The sequence below is a fragment of the Geotrypetes seraphini genome, chromosome 3 (genome assembly GCF_902459505.1).
Source record: "Geotrypetes seraphini chromosome 3, aGeoSer1.1, whole genome shotgun sequence".
Lineage (NCBI taxonomy): Eukaryota > Metazoa > Chordata > Amphibia > Gymnophiona > Dermophiidae > Geotrypetes > Geotrypetes seraphini.
In genome coordinates, this window is record NC_047086.1 from 251,533,044 (window position 1) to 251,547,421 (window position 14,378).

General features: G+C 45.9%; 1 protein-coding gene across 7 annotated transcripts in view; it reads left to right on the forward strand.

The window, feature by feature from the left end:
• The window catches only part of PDE10A (phosphodiesterase 10A), a 590,210-nt gene that overhangs the window by 420,642 nt on the left and 155,190 nt on the right, over positions 1–14,378 (forward strand). For all 7 annotated transcript variants that reach the window (XM_033937273.1, XM_033937275.1, XM_033937278.1 and 4 more), the window contains one exon: positions 2,580–2,722. In XM_033937273.1, coding sequence (XP_033793164.1) covers positions 2,580–2,722 — 143 coding nt within the window. The remainder of the gene's footprint in view (positions 1–2,579; positions 2,723–14,378) is intronic.

The following is a 14,378-nucleotide window of genomic DNA, read 5'->3' on the forward strand; positions in this document are numbered from 1 at the left end:
AGCACACCTTTCCCCCCAAAGTAGCCCCCTTTCCCTCTCCCTGACTATCTTTCCATGGCCCCCTTCTGTCTCCCCCCCGTCCGAGCAAAGCTGTCTGCCTGCCAGCACACCTCTCCAACAAAAGCAGCCCCCTGTATCTGCAGCACCTGCACAACACCCTTCAGCCAATCGTGAGTGCTCAGAGCGTGAGAGGGAGTAGGGCCTAGATGTATTTGGCACGGCGGGGGAGGCCCCGACTGCCCCAGCTGCAGCTTCTTCGGCGTCGGTGAGGAAGGAGAGGTTGGGCCGACTCTCCGCAGGGGCTTTGGGGACAGTCTTCTGCGGCTCGAAGCTTTCCTCCCGGCAGCCACTGCCAGCAGCGCTCCGCACTGCCTTCCTCCCGCCGCCCAGAGTAGATGTCTGTATGTCTGTTTTTTTTAATTTGTCTCTCTCTCCTTGGACGCTGTCTTCTGTCATTCTTTGTGTCTGTGTCTCTCCCTGGTCCCCTGTCTGTCCGTCTTTCTGTCTCCCTGTCCCTCCTGCTTGCCAAAGCAGCCCCCTTTCCCTCTCCCCCTGTTCTGCAATGCCTATCTGCTCCATGGCCCCTTTCTGTTCCTCACCAACCTGATTGCTGTCTGCCCCCAGCACACCTCTCCCCCCAAAGCAGCCCCCTTTCCCTCTCCCCCTGTTCTGCAATGCCTACCTGCTCAATGGCCCCTTTCTGTTCCCCCCCATGATTGCTGTCTGCACTCAGCACAACCCTCCCACCAAAACAGCCCCCTTTTCTGCCTGCTCCATGTCCCTTCTTTTTCCTCTTCCCCTCCCTCCATCCATGGTTCCTGCCACTGCTGCCGCTCCTGTTCAAAGCGGCCTGCACGTCGCCGACTCCCCCCCTTCCCGCAACAACCACTACTGCTCCTCTTCAAAGCGGCCTGCTCAGGTTCGCGGCCGGCTGTAGCGAACCTCGCAGGCCGCTATCCACCTCAGTAACTTGTTCCCTCTGACGCGATCGCGTCAGAGGGATCGTGTTACCATGTGGAGAGCAGCCTGCGAGGTTCGTTACAGCCGGCCGCGAACCTCAGCAGGCCGCTTTGAACAGGAGCAGTAGTGGTTGTTGCGGGAAGGGGGGGAGTCGGCGACGTGCAGGCCGCTGTGAACAGGAGCGGCAGCGGCGGCAGGACCATGAGCCCTCCTCCCGTCATCCGCCGCCAGCGCTGCTCCTGTCGCCCGATGCACCTAACTTGCGCATACGCCTCAAGCCGCGGCCATGGACGGACACAGCACACATGAGGTCCCCACAGGAGATGAGGCGCCGCTGCTGACAGCCAAGGTAGGTGCTGGGAAGAAGGCTGGGGACTCACGCATGCACACTCCTGCGACCACAGACCTACAGCGCACGGAACACGCAAATAGGAGTGCGCATGCGCAAGTTAGCCTTTTATTATATAGGAGATATATATATATATATATATATATATATATATATATAACAGCCAAATACCTATTAAGACCTCTGAGGAAGGCATTTTTAGTTTTGCTGAAACACGGCCCTTGTTGGGTCACTTGTAATTTTATATATTATTTGGGGGGGAGGGTTTTCGGTGGGTCACTTGTAATTGTTTATTTCCTTTGTGGATTGTTTTTATGTTTTTTGGACACTTATTAAACTATAATGGGTATATCCAATTCTGTTCCACAATTTATGTTGCTTTTCTATTTCTTTTCTCTTGTGAAACTCTTTGGTGCTATTTGCATTTTGTTGTTTTGGCAAATTAACATATACCTTAGAAATTTGTATTGTTGGCTACCATACTGAAACTAGGTTATTACTAAAAAGACTTAATTGTACCTAAATAAGGGCTCCTTTTACAAAGCCGTGTTAGGCTTTTTTTTATCACCATCCATGGCGGTATTAGCTCTGGCACTCATAGAATTCCTATGAGTGTCAAAGCTAATATTGCCACGGCCGGCAATAAAAAAGCTTAACACAGCTTTGTAAAAGGAGGGAGGGCAAATTTGGCATTATCATGGCAAATCTAATGCTTACATTGTATCATTCAAGCTACAAATTTATTTTCTTCAACCATCACTTTTTTTTCCGAGTAAATTTCATTCTAACTATGGGTTAACAAAGATGGCCACCCATCCCAAGCCTATTTTTCTTCCTATCTTTGTCCCATCTCCAGGTTAAATATCAAGGGGATATATCTCAGGCCCTCCTGATTCTTATATTGACTGAGGTATGATAATCTTTCCCCCCAGTGAACTCCGGAAACTTTTGGGCTGTCTTCAGAGAATGCCCCAACATGTGGCATTTTCCTTGTCTTCCATATCTAGTGTTCAGTACCTCCTAGTTATTTGTGGTTTACAAAAAGCAGTTTCTGGGATGGACTGTTCTAGTTTTAACTGCTGGCTACCCTGAGAATCAGAAGCTGAGATGAGGCATTGCTTTCAGATCTCCTACATAGCAATGGCACTCTATCAAGGAGCCTTCAGACTGGGTTCATATTGTACTTGTACGTAAACTTGTTGTCAACTTATGCCTACATGTATGCTAAGAGCTACTTAATCCTGCTTTTTTTCCCCCTCTCCACATACAGATATATGCAAAAAATCTGGTGAATGCAGATCGCTGTGCACTCTTCCAGGTGGACCACAAGAACAAGGAGCTGTATTCAGATCTTTTTGATATTGGGGAAGAGGATGGTGGGAAACCTGTCTTTAAAAAGACCAAAGAAATAAGGTGGGAGCATACATATAACACATCATCTTGAGATATTTCACATGTGCCATATTCAGGAATTGGCTTGGTGCTTTTCCTTAAGACAGAAGATCAAAATCCTTTACAAATCAAAGTACCACAAAGCAAAAACAGTGGAGACAAGAATAGTCAGGATAGCACAACCATGTATAAAAGGGTTTTTATTGTTGATGACTTGACATGAATGGTGTTTCGGCCAACAAGGCCTGCCTCAGGAGTCTAATCTTTGTGCAAATCTCTTGATCTATGTGAACCGCACGTATCAATCAACTATGTTGTAGTAAGAAGGGAAAAAAATATTTTTCTCTTTGCCCTAAAGTGACAGCTGCTCTACAGAAAGAAAATAAAATGATGATTCCCTTAATGATATACTTTTCGAAGAGACTTGCTTTTATTAAAGAAAATACATTTACCGACTTACGACTTAGGGGCAGCTGTGGATTTTTTCATCAGCATTCAATTTTATACACCAGTGGTCCTCAACCCTATCCTGGAGGACCACCAGGCCAGTCGGGTTTTCAGGCTAGCCCTAATGAATACATGAGAGAGATCTGCATATAAAGGAAGTGACAGGCATGTAAATCTGCTCCATGCATATGCATTAAGGCTATCCTGAAAACCTGATTGGCCTGGTGGTCCTCCAGGACAGGGTTGGGGACCACATGCACCATCACGTTTTTATGAGGGATTTTATTACTATTTTACTATGTTATTTACTGTAAATAACCTTAACTGAATGTAAACACCACTCTTAAACTTAGGGCCGGATTCTGTATAGGACGCCCAGACTCAGAAGCCACCTAAGCGGCTTTTGAGAATCGCACACAGGTGTCCTGTAGAGAATCGCGTCTGTCCTTACGGACAGATGCCTAAGCCCACCTAATACACCCGTTCTCTAACTGGTATCCATGTCTCGGGCGCCGGTTAGAATCAGGTTGCCGCTGAGCACTGTTAACCAAATCTTACTCCAATACGATGCAACAAATGGACATTTAGAGCATATGTTCTAAAGTTCCAATTCCAATTTCACAAGACCAACAAAACTTTCCTTTAGAATTATCTATTTTATACAATTTGACTGGAGTCCAAAATGCCTTATGCAGCACAAAGAAGGAAGATTGCATTAGATTTTCTGAATGTAATGATGACTTATTCAATAATTATTTGGTGAGAATTTAGTCAAATCAACTTTAAACACATAGAAACATAATGGTAGATAAAGGCCAAATGGCCCTTCTAGTCTGCCCATCTGCAGTAACCATTATCTTTTTCTTTCTCCAATAGATCCCATGTGCCCATCCCAGGCTCTTTTGAATTCAGACACAGTCTCTGCAGTGGCGTACCTAGCATACACCCGGGGCCCATCATTTTTTGACACCCCCTCCCATCTATATCAAAAATATGATTTTTAGTAACAATCCACATATCGCACAACAAGAGGAAAAGGCAGCATCTTAAACACTGCAGTGAGCACTAGAACACCAACACATACATTGTAAAACTAAACAAGTCAGATCCCATACAGTCAATTGATCCTGTAGTCAATGCCACCTGAAAACTATGTCCTTTTCATAAACACAGAACAGAGATACACCCTCGCCCCACATGGAATAATCACAAACTAAAAATAGAAGAAATATGTAGACAAAAGTTAAACTGAACCGCCAAGAAACCAGACTCTGCATACAATGCAACACCACAAAAACAGTGACACGTGTCCCCTAATAGATAACCTTGACAGGCGGTATATAAAATCCTTATAAACTTGAATACTGTGTAAAATATAAAGACAGTAGATGTAAATTTGAAAAAACTAATACATAACAATCACCACTTTACAAATTAACAAATAAAAATAAAACAAATAATGAGAAATAAGAAAATACCATTTCATTGGACTAATTCATTTTTCAATTAGCTTTAGGAGGCCACATCTTTCTTCAGAACAGTACATTATACTGCTGTTATGGTATCCTGTCCTGAGGAAAGGGGTTTAGTCCAAAAAATTGCCTTATTTCCATTTCCTATTTATAAACTTTGATTCTAAGTAAAGCAACAAAAAAATATTTCTACCTTTTGTCGTTTCTGCTTTAATCATCTTCTCTTTGCTCTCTTCTTTCTATACAGCGTTTGTCCTCTCTCCCTTCCATGCAATATCTGCCCTCTCTTTGCCCCTTCCACCCAGCTTCTGCCCTCTCTCTCTACCCCTTCCATCTACTGCCCACACTCTCTTTGCCCCTTCCATCTACTGTCCACCCTCTCTCTCTTCCATATGGCATCTTCCCTCTTTCTAAGTCCCTTCAATAAACTGTATATCCGGGGTCCCTTCTCTCCTTTGCACATGATTCATCTCAGCTTCACCCCCTCTCCATTTTCCTTCCTTCCTTCCCACTCCACACCATGGTATGGTAGCTCTATCTCCTTCCCTTCCCTCCCCCATGCCATGGTATCTCTTTCTCCCCCTCCATGGTTTGGTATCTCCTTTCCTTTTTTCCTTTCCCTCCCTCCCATGGATTTGGCATCTCTAGTTCCTCTCCCTTGTCTTCCTTTTCCCTCCTTCCCTCTCTCTCCCCAATTGGGTGCTGCAGCAGCAGCATTTCTCTCACCCCCTTCCCTGTGCAGCAGTAGCATTTCTCCCCCCTTTCCTGTGCAGCAGCAGCATTTCTCCCCACTTCCCTGTGCAGCAGCAGCATTTCTCCCCTTTCCCCTGTGCAGCAGCAGCATTTCTTCCCCATTGCCTATGCAGCATTTCTTCCCCCCCCCTTCCCTGTGCAGCAGCAACATCTCTTCTCTGCCCAGCATGTCTGGCCAGTTCCCCTGCTCAAACCAGCGGGCATCTACACCTCACACGATCCGCAGCTGCGTCGGAAGCCTTCTCTCTGACATTGTGATGTCGGAGGTAACGCTTCCAACGCAGCCGCGGATTGCGCAAGGAGCTGACGCCCACGGCTTTGAGCAGGGAACCGGCCAGAAGTGAAACAACCGCCGGAGGGAGCACAAGCTGGGATGGACACCACTGTTTACAGCAGGGATGCCCACACTTTTTGGGCTTGCGAGCTACTTTTAAAATGACTAAGTCAAAATGATCTACAAACAATAACATTTTTTTAAAAATACAAAGCACACTGTACGCAGAGAAAAGGTTAATTATCATTTATATTCGGGGGGTGGGGTTTCAAAGAGGTCAAGGCAGATGACTTTATGCAATGTCACCTCAGTAACAACTATACAAAATTATACAAATACCCCCGCCCTTTTTACTAAACCGCAATAGTGGTTTTTAGTGCAGGGAGTTGCGCTGAATGCCCGCGCTGCTCTCAACGCTCATAGGCTCCCTGCGCTAAAAAACGCAATTGCGGTTTAGTAAAAGGGGGCCATAGTGCAAAATATAGACAGCAGATATAAATTCTCAAAACAGACACATTTTGATCACTAAATTGAAAATAAAATCATTTTTCTACCTTTTTGTCTGGTGATTTCATGAGTCTCTGGTCCTTCTTCTGTAAAGCCAATATTTCTTTCTTTCTGCCTTTCTTTCTCCTCCTGCCCCCCCCCTCTTTCTTTCTATCTTTCTTTCTCTCTCCCCCTGGCCCCCCTCTTTATTTCTGCCTTTCTTTCTCTCTCCTTCTGCTTGCCTGTCTTTCTTTCTTTCTCTCTCTCTCTCTCTCTCCCCCCTGGCCCCCCTTTTTATTTCTGCCTTTCTTTCTCTCTCCCCCTGGCCCCCCCTCTTTATTTCTGCCTTTCTTTCTCTCTCTCCCCTGGCCCCCTCTTTATTTCTGCCTTTCTTTCTCTCTCTCCCCCTGGCCCCCCTCTTTATTTCTGCCTTTCTTTTTCTCTCCCCCTGGCCCCCCTCTTTATTTCTGCCTTTCTTACTCTCTCTCCCCTGGCCCCCCTGTTTATTTCTGCCTTTCTTTCTCTCTCCCCCTGGCTCCCCTCTTTATTTCTGCCTTTCTTTCTCTATTCCCCCTGGCCTACCTCCTGGCCCCCCTCTATATTTCTGCCTTTCTTTCTCTCTCCTTCTGTTTGCCTGTCTTTCTTTCTTTCTATCTCTCTCCCCCCTGGCCCCCCTCTTTAGTTCTGCCTTTCTTTCTCTCTCCCCCTGCTCCCACCAAGCCATCCTGCCATTTCTCCACTTCCCCGATTCTTTCCCTACCCTCACCCCCAAGCCAGCAGCCGATTTCTCCCTGCTCCTTCCCCGAGCCAGGCCTGGCGCGTACATGAGCCGGGCCCACAAGACTTAACCTCCGGGGTCAGTTCTAACGGGGAGGAAGTTCCAGGCCAGCCAGACAGCGATTGGCTGGCCCAGAACTCCCTCTCCGACGTTAGAATTGACGCCGGAGGTGAAGTCTTGTGGGCCCTGAACTTTTCCCCGCCCACCAGCCCGCCTCACCTTTTGCCTCCACCTACCACGCAGTGCGCCAGCAAAGGCAACCAATGAGAGAAGACTTAGCTCCTCGCCCACCAGTGAGCCCGCGCGATGGATGTAAGTCAAGTTGCTGGCCGGGTTAAGTTTGCCCTGGGGTTTGGAGATCACCTCGCTGGAGTGACTCTGTGGGGGAGCCGGTGCCAGGATGCGGTGGTTAGACGGAGCGCTTTTTCATAGGGAGGATGGCCGGCTGTGCACCCCCTTGGGGAGTGCACTCGGGGCGGATCTCCCCCCCCTTGGTATGCCACTGAGTCTCTGTCTCCACCACCTCTTCTGGGAGACTGTTCCATGCATCTACCACCCTTTCTGTAAAAAAGTATTTCCTTAGATTACTCCGGAGCCTAACATCTCTTAACTTCATCCTATGCCATCTCATTGCAGAGTTTCCTTTCAAATTAAAGAGACTCAACTCATGCGCATTAACATTACGTAGGTATTTAAACATCTCTATCATATCTCCTCTCTCCCACCTTTCTTCCAAAGTACACAGATTGAGTTCTTTAAGTCTGTCCCCATACTCCTTATGATGAAGACTACATACCATTTTAGTAGCCTTCCTCTGGACCGATTCCATCCTTTTTATATCTTTTTGAAAGTGCGGCCTCCAGAATTGTATACAATATTCTAAATGAGGTCTCACCAAAGTCTTATACAGGGGCATCAATACCTCCTTTTTCCTACTAGCCATACCTCTCCTTATGCAACCTAGCATCCTTCTAGCTTTTGCCGTCACCTTTTCAACAGTTACTTAAGAATTTAATACTGATGGAAAGACTTCTCTAAATGAGAATACAACATTTGGTGGATATAGCAAATATGAAAAAATATATGCAATTAAGTGTGGTAATACGAAGATTTTTTTAAAAAATCTGGAACTGTTTATTGAATATTGAAGGAGTAAGATTGGTAATTCTTTGTTTTATGTTATGACAACATTGATACTTAATTTTGTTAGGTTGTGTTAGTATTTTTTTGTACTTCATTGTATTTATTTATTTAAATCTTAATAAAATATTTTTGGAGAGATTCTCAAAAAAAAGAATGTTGCTTCTAAGCTTATCATGGCAAGGGATCTTTCTGCTGTGATAAGCTTAGCAGCAATCTAACCTCCCCTGAAGACTACCTGCAGGAACCTCCTTCACCCCCCCCACCCCCCGAATATCAGTCCCTCCTACAGGAACCACACCCCCAAACATCGCCGGCAGGAGGAATGCCCAGTCCCTCCTGCTGGAAACCCCCTCCCACCCCACTTACATCACTGATAGGAGGGATGTCCAGTCCCTCCTGCCGGAACCACCCCACCTCTGTATGCCCGACGAGCTTAGGCAGGCCTACGCACCCTCCCTAGACTCCCGGAGATGCCTACAATGTAGACAGCCTGCCTCGGGAGGTTTAAAAAAAAACAAAAAACCCAAAAATGTGCATTCCAATTGGCTGGTTAGGCAGCAGTTGACTGTCTACAGTCAGAATGCTGTTTATAGAATTTGGCCCTTAGTGTATAGGGTGGTATGTAAAGTATACAAATAAAATAGAATAACTTGTGAAAACTTGTATTATTAATATAATATCATAAATTACCTGGAATACACCATTTTGAAAAATAATTTTGAAATAAACTCCTATACATGATATAGATTTGTAGGCATTGCATAGTTTCAGTTCTAAAGATAAAGATCTGCATGGTCTGTCAAGTCTGTCCAACAAGATAGCATCATAGGATATGATATGAAGCAAAATAACATATAAATACTTTTCTCGATTTGTCCTTGCAATTTTGGCGGCATAGACCATAAAAGTCTGACCTGCACTGGTCTTACTCTGTAACTTCTAGAGCTGCTGACTATTTTCAGGAAACACTCCAGCCTATCCAGATCTGTTTAGCTTTAATTTGGAGTACAGACCATAAAGTCTGCCCTTTTATTGGAATTTTGATTTGTTTCCATTTTCTTTCCATATAAGAATCCCTTGTGTTTATTCACACATTTTTGTATGATCTTTTTTATTGAGATTTTTCAAAGTACAAACAGAACATTAATAGCAATACAGTCTCAACAACCCCTCCCCATAACCCATAGTACAGCCCATTAGTACAAGAACAGAAAGCAGTCTCACATATTTTTGAATTCCATTATCATTTATTATCCACCACCTTCCACAGGAGGGCATTCCAGGAATCCTACACTTTCTCCATAAAAAAGTACTTCCTGGCATTCATATTATGTTGAAACTTTCCCCCCCTCTCCCCCCTCACACACACAGTTAAATTCTTGTTCTTGAAATCTTATTTCATACGTAATGAAAAAATGGCCTGGAACCCTTGGTCCACAAGGTTACTTCTCTGACCTACTTGTTACCATGTTCAGAATAGCCATATTATCCCAGGACAAGCAGGCAGCATATTCTTTACGCATGGGTGACGTCACCGACGGAGCCCTCGGTACGCACCTTTTTAACTAGAAAGTTCTAGTTGGCCACACCGCACGTGCGCAAGTGCCTTCCCGCCCGACGGAGGAGTGCGTGGTCCCCAGTTTCTTCGTTTCCGCGGAGCGAAGAAGACGCGTGTTTTTTCAACGGCCATTGAAACTACCTTTTTTGCCTTCCCGCTCGCGAATTTTCTGGTTGTTTTACTTTTCTTACTTTCGGGTTTCCTTTTATTTTTCTTTAAAAAAAAAAAAAAAAAAAAATTTTACTTTCTTTTTTCGAACTAGCCCCGGCGGGGCCTGTTGCCACTATACAGGCCTCCAGGTTTGATTTTGCGGAGGCCGTATTCCCATTCATGCCCCCGCAGCCAGGTTTTAAGAAGTGCCAGCGGTGTGCACGCCCGATCTCTCTCACTGACCCACACAATTGGTGCTTGCAGTGTTTGGGTCCTGAGCATCGGGCGGACTCCTGCACCCGCTGTGCCACTCTTAAAAAGCGAACACTTAAGAATCGCCAGATTCAACAGAACATCCTATTCGGCACCGGGTCTGCGATGGAATCCTCTGCGTCGACGGCGGTACCGCCAAAATCGACACCCACCACTTCGACGACGCCCGATCCAACATCGGCGCCAGGTAAGCCGGCTAAGAAGCCTTCCTCTTCCCTCGAGCGCCCGCCAGCCACAGTGGCGGCACCGACCATACCGGCTTCACGCCGGCCCTGGAAACGCTCCGCCCCGATCTCGGTGAGTGCCTCGTCATTGGCCTCCTCATCGCCGGGGCGTGGAGCGGCACCTATGGAACCGAAACAGAAGAAAGCGGTTCCGGTGCCACCCCTGGATGACCGCATCGCGGCCATCCTCCAAACACAATTACAGGAACAGCTGCAGCATCAACTCCAGCACCTGTTACCCACTATCCTGGCACCGCTCCTTTCGGTACCAGACCGGCCCGAGCCCCGCGCCGAACAACCGGTATCCACCCCATCGGTGCCACTTAATACGTCCATGCTGATTCTCTCGGCTGAACAACTCCGTGCCCATCCTGTAGTTCACTCACATACCACTACAGATCCGCCTCGGGACCGGGCGGGACACCGTTCTTCCCGAGACCGGGACCGACACCGATCTTCCTCTCCCGGTACCGTTTCGGTGCGCTCGGGCAAGTCTCTATCTAAGACCCACCATACCGAGCCTTCCACCCCGGTTTCTCGGCACGCGCACCCGGAGGTCCGGGACCCGGACTTATGGGAATAATCCCCCCCCCGGTACCGAGGAGGATATCTCTTCATCGGACGAGGAACCCTCAGCGCCCGATACCACTTCCAAACCTGAGCAATCCTCGTTCTCCAAGTTCCTCAGGGAGATGTCAGCGGCTTTGTCTCTCCCCCTAGAGTCAGACTCCAAAAAATCCCAAGCCTCTCTGGAGGCCCTGGATTTTGAACAACCACCTAAGGAGTTCCTCAAGTTACCCGTGCATGACATACTCTGGGAAACCTTTTATAAAAACTGGGAGAACCCTCTTACGGTCCCCGGGGCCCCCCGCAAGTTAGATAACCTTTACCGGGTTATCCCAATCCCGGGGTTTGATAAACCGCAATTGCCCCATGAGTCTCTCCTTGTTGAGTCCACCTTAAAGAAATCTCAGGGCTCTAGTGTTTATGCCTCCACCCCTCCTGGCAGAGAGGGCAAAACTATGGACAAGTTTGGCAAGCACTTCTCTGACCTACTTGTTACCATGTTCAGAATAGCCATAATACCTGCAGCTGACACCTATCCTGGTTTTCCTTTCTAATTTCACTTTTAGGGGAGAGGGAGAGAGTCAGCAACCACTGGGGAGGGGAGGGGAATTAACGAGGGGTCATGACATAATCCTTCTATTGGTTAACTGCTCAATTAGAGCAAACTTCTGTAACTTGAACACAACTGAAACATATCTAGATAAGACCATCCTTTTTAAACATGGATGTATTTTCCCACTCAAATATTCCTGCTGGACATCCTACTTTTGGGCTTTCCTGGTCCCTCTCTTGCTTTCTTTAGATGAACTGCAGTATGAATCATCCAAATTCTGACTTTTCAGAATCGGGATTTGAATGTTTTTAGCAGATGGACATTTTAAGGCATCCATCTGCTTTGTAAATGAGTACCTATATTCCTTAACATTAGATGTAGAAAATTAATATGATTGCAAGAAATTCTCTCTTTCCATCCACACCTTGTCTTAAAAAAAAAAATCTTTATTAATTTTCGATTTGAAAACAAAGTGCATTAAATTATACATACAAATTAATATCATAAAAAGCACTTTCATTCAATCAAAGAATACTACAAAATATATTTTCCCACCCTCCCTGGATGTACAAATCGATAGGAAATAAAGGCATTAAACAACTAATCAAAATTAACAAAATTTGTCAATGGACCCCATGTTACTTTAAATGGTTTATTATGACCCAATATTTCTGAATTCATTTCTTCATATCTATAAGATAGACATAAAGTTTCCCACCAAAAGGAAAAATTAAGCCTGTTCTTTAACACTCCTAACTTCTCCATCAAGAAACGGTACTCCAAAGCACTTCCCATCAAGCCATATGTTCATCCTGTCTAGCAAGAAATTATTTTAATTCTTTGGAATCCTCAAAATTGGTTGTTTTATTATTCATAGTCACTCTCATAGTAGCAGGATAAAACAATCCGAAGTTTGCTCCCATCTGTCTAAGTTGCGGCCGTAAAATCTCTCTTCTAATAGATGCTGTAAATTTTGCAAAGTCAGGATAAATTGAGATCCTGTTCTCCTGCCATTTTAGAGATTTTGATTGCTTAGCTGAAGATAAAATTTGCCACGCTTGCTGATATCTTTAAAAACGAATAATCACTGGCCTTTGACCTTTCTGGCTGTTAGATCTGTAGGCAGGGACGCGATGTGCTCGTTCTATCTCCAGAAGGAAGGTAAAATTTAGTGATAGCAGTCTAGGAATAAACTTCTCAAAAAAACGTATTGCATTTTTACCTTCCACATCTTCAGGAAGACCTAGCAGACAGATGTTATCCCATCTGCTGTAATTATTAGCTTCTTCCAAGTCCTTTACCAGATGGTTAATAATTTTCCTGTCAGCTGTAGCCTTCATCAGTTCCTCTTCACATCCTACAACTCTCTGCTCTATCAGATCGATTCTGACTGAGCACAATGTCAATTTTTGTGACAAGTTCATAACTTCAGCCTGGATTAAATTAAGCTTTTCTGTATTTCCTTGTACTGAATCCAGTATTTTCTTTACTCCAGCATTACCTGATCACCAGTCTCGTTTTGTTCTAATGGCAACGGTACCTTTGAAGGAATTGGAGGATCTTGTTTTTGTCTTTTTGCTCCTCCAGTAGTGAAAACAGTCTCCAATTTCATCTGTTTTTTAGATGCCATACTGTTGTAGTAAACACACAAAAATTCGCTTTGAAAAAGGTAAAATTATATCTACTAAAGGCTTTTCAAAGTGCAGGGAAGGGAGAGCTAACAAATCATGCGTCCATTCCTGTTAGCAGCTAAGCTCTGCCCCCTCTCACCTTGTCAAACTAATTAGATTAGAAGTAACTCTCATGCCACATAACTTAGGCCCCAATTCACTAAAGTCAGAGATCGTCTCTAAACCTGTTTTCACAGGTTTAGCGACAATCGCTGCTACTCACCCAATTCATTAAACGGCCCACCACATGTTTTTCCCCATTTTCCGATCCAATCCGATCAAACCCATGCAAATGAGTAAAACTCCATCCAAAATAGCCATGCGATTGATTCACTAGTATTTGCTTGGCTATTTTGCATCAGTCTTTACGATCCTAAAACCTGACTGCTGCAGATCTGTCGGTAACGGTGTTCCTACCAGGTCTGCTGGTTTTTTAACAGGTCTGCCTGTTTGTTTTTCTTCTATTACACACGCAAAATATCTGTCCCATTAAAAAAAGAATAAAAAGGCAGACCTGTCAAAAAACCGCACCCCCAACAAATACACCCCCCTTACACGCGGCGACCCACAAATGGCAGGAGGGATGCCCACTCCCTCCTGCCATCTGACACTCCTTCCCCACCATGCTGAAAAATATGGTGGTAGGGATGCCCATTCCCTCGCACCATTGGCCCCTCTTCCTCCACCGCCGCTGCTGTCCCCTCCCCGTACCTTTAGTGGAGAGCAGGAGGGGTGCTCAGTCCCTCCTGGTCCTCCACCCATCAGCAATGTGGGCCTTAGGCCCTGCCCTGGTGCATCATGTGATGCACAGGGAGGGGCCTAAGGACCTGATTGGCTCAGGTGCCTCAGGCTCCTCCCATTGGAGGGGCCTGAGGCACCTGAGCCAATCAGGGAGGGAGGAGTCTAAGGAAATCCCTGATTGGCCAAGGCTCATCACTGCTGTCAGTGAATCAGTTGCTGTTTAAAACTTGGCCAGGAAGCGTAAGTTCTTGTTCCTGAATATTTGGGAACCATATTTGCAAGATTTGCATCCAAAGGACCGTAGTGCGGTGTTGAGATGGGTGTCCTAATGTGAGTGCCAGGATAGTTGGGCTGGGAGAGTACTGGTGAGTATTGGTGGGGAGTACCTTTGGGAGGGTGGGGGGGTTTAGGGTGGGATTGAGGGGTATGGGTAGGTTCTGAGATTTTGCTATGGACAGGGTACAAGAGATTCAGAGGGGGGGAGGTGGTGTGGCATCTTCAGGGCTCATCAGAGTCCAGGGCCTCGGAGTGCCTTTCCACTCTCTTTCCCATGCACGCTCTCAGTGGTGTGCGCGGGGGGAGGGGGGC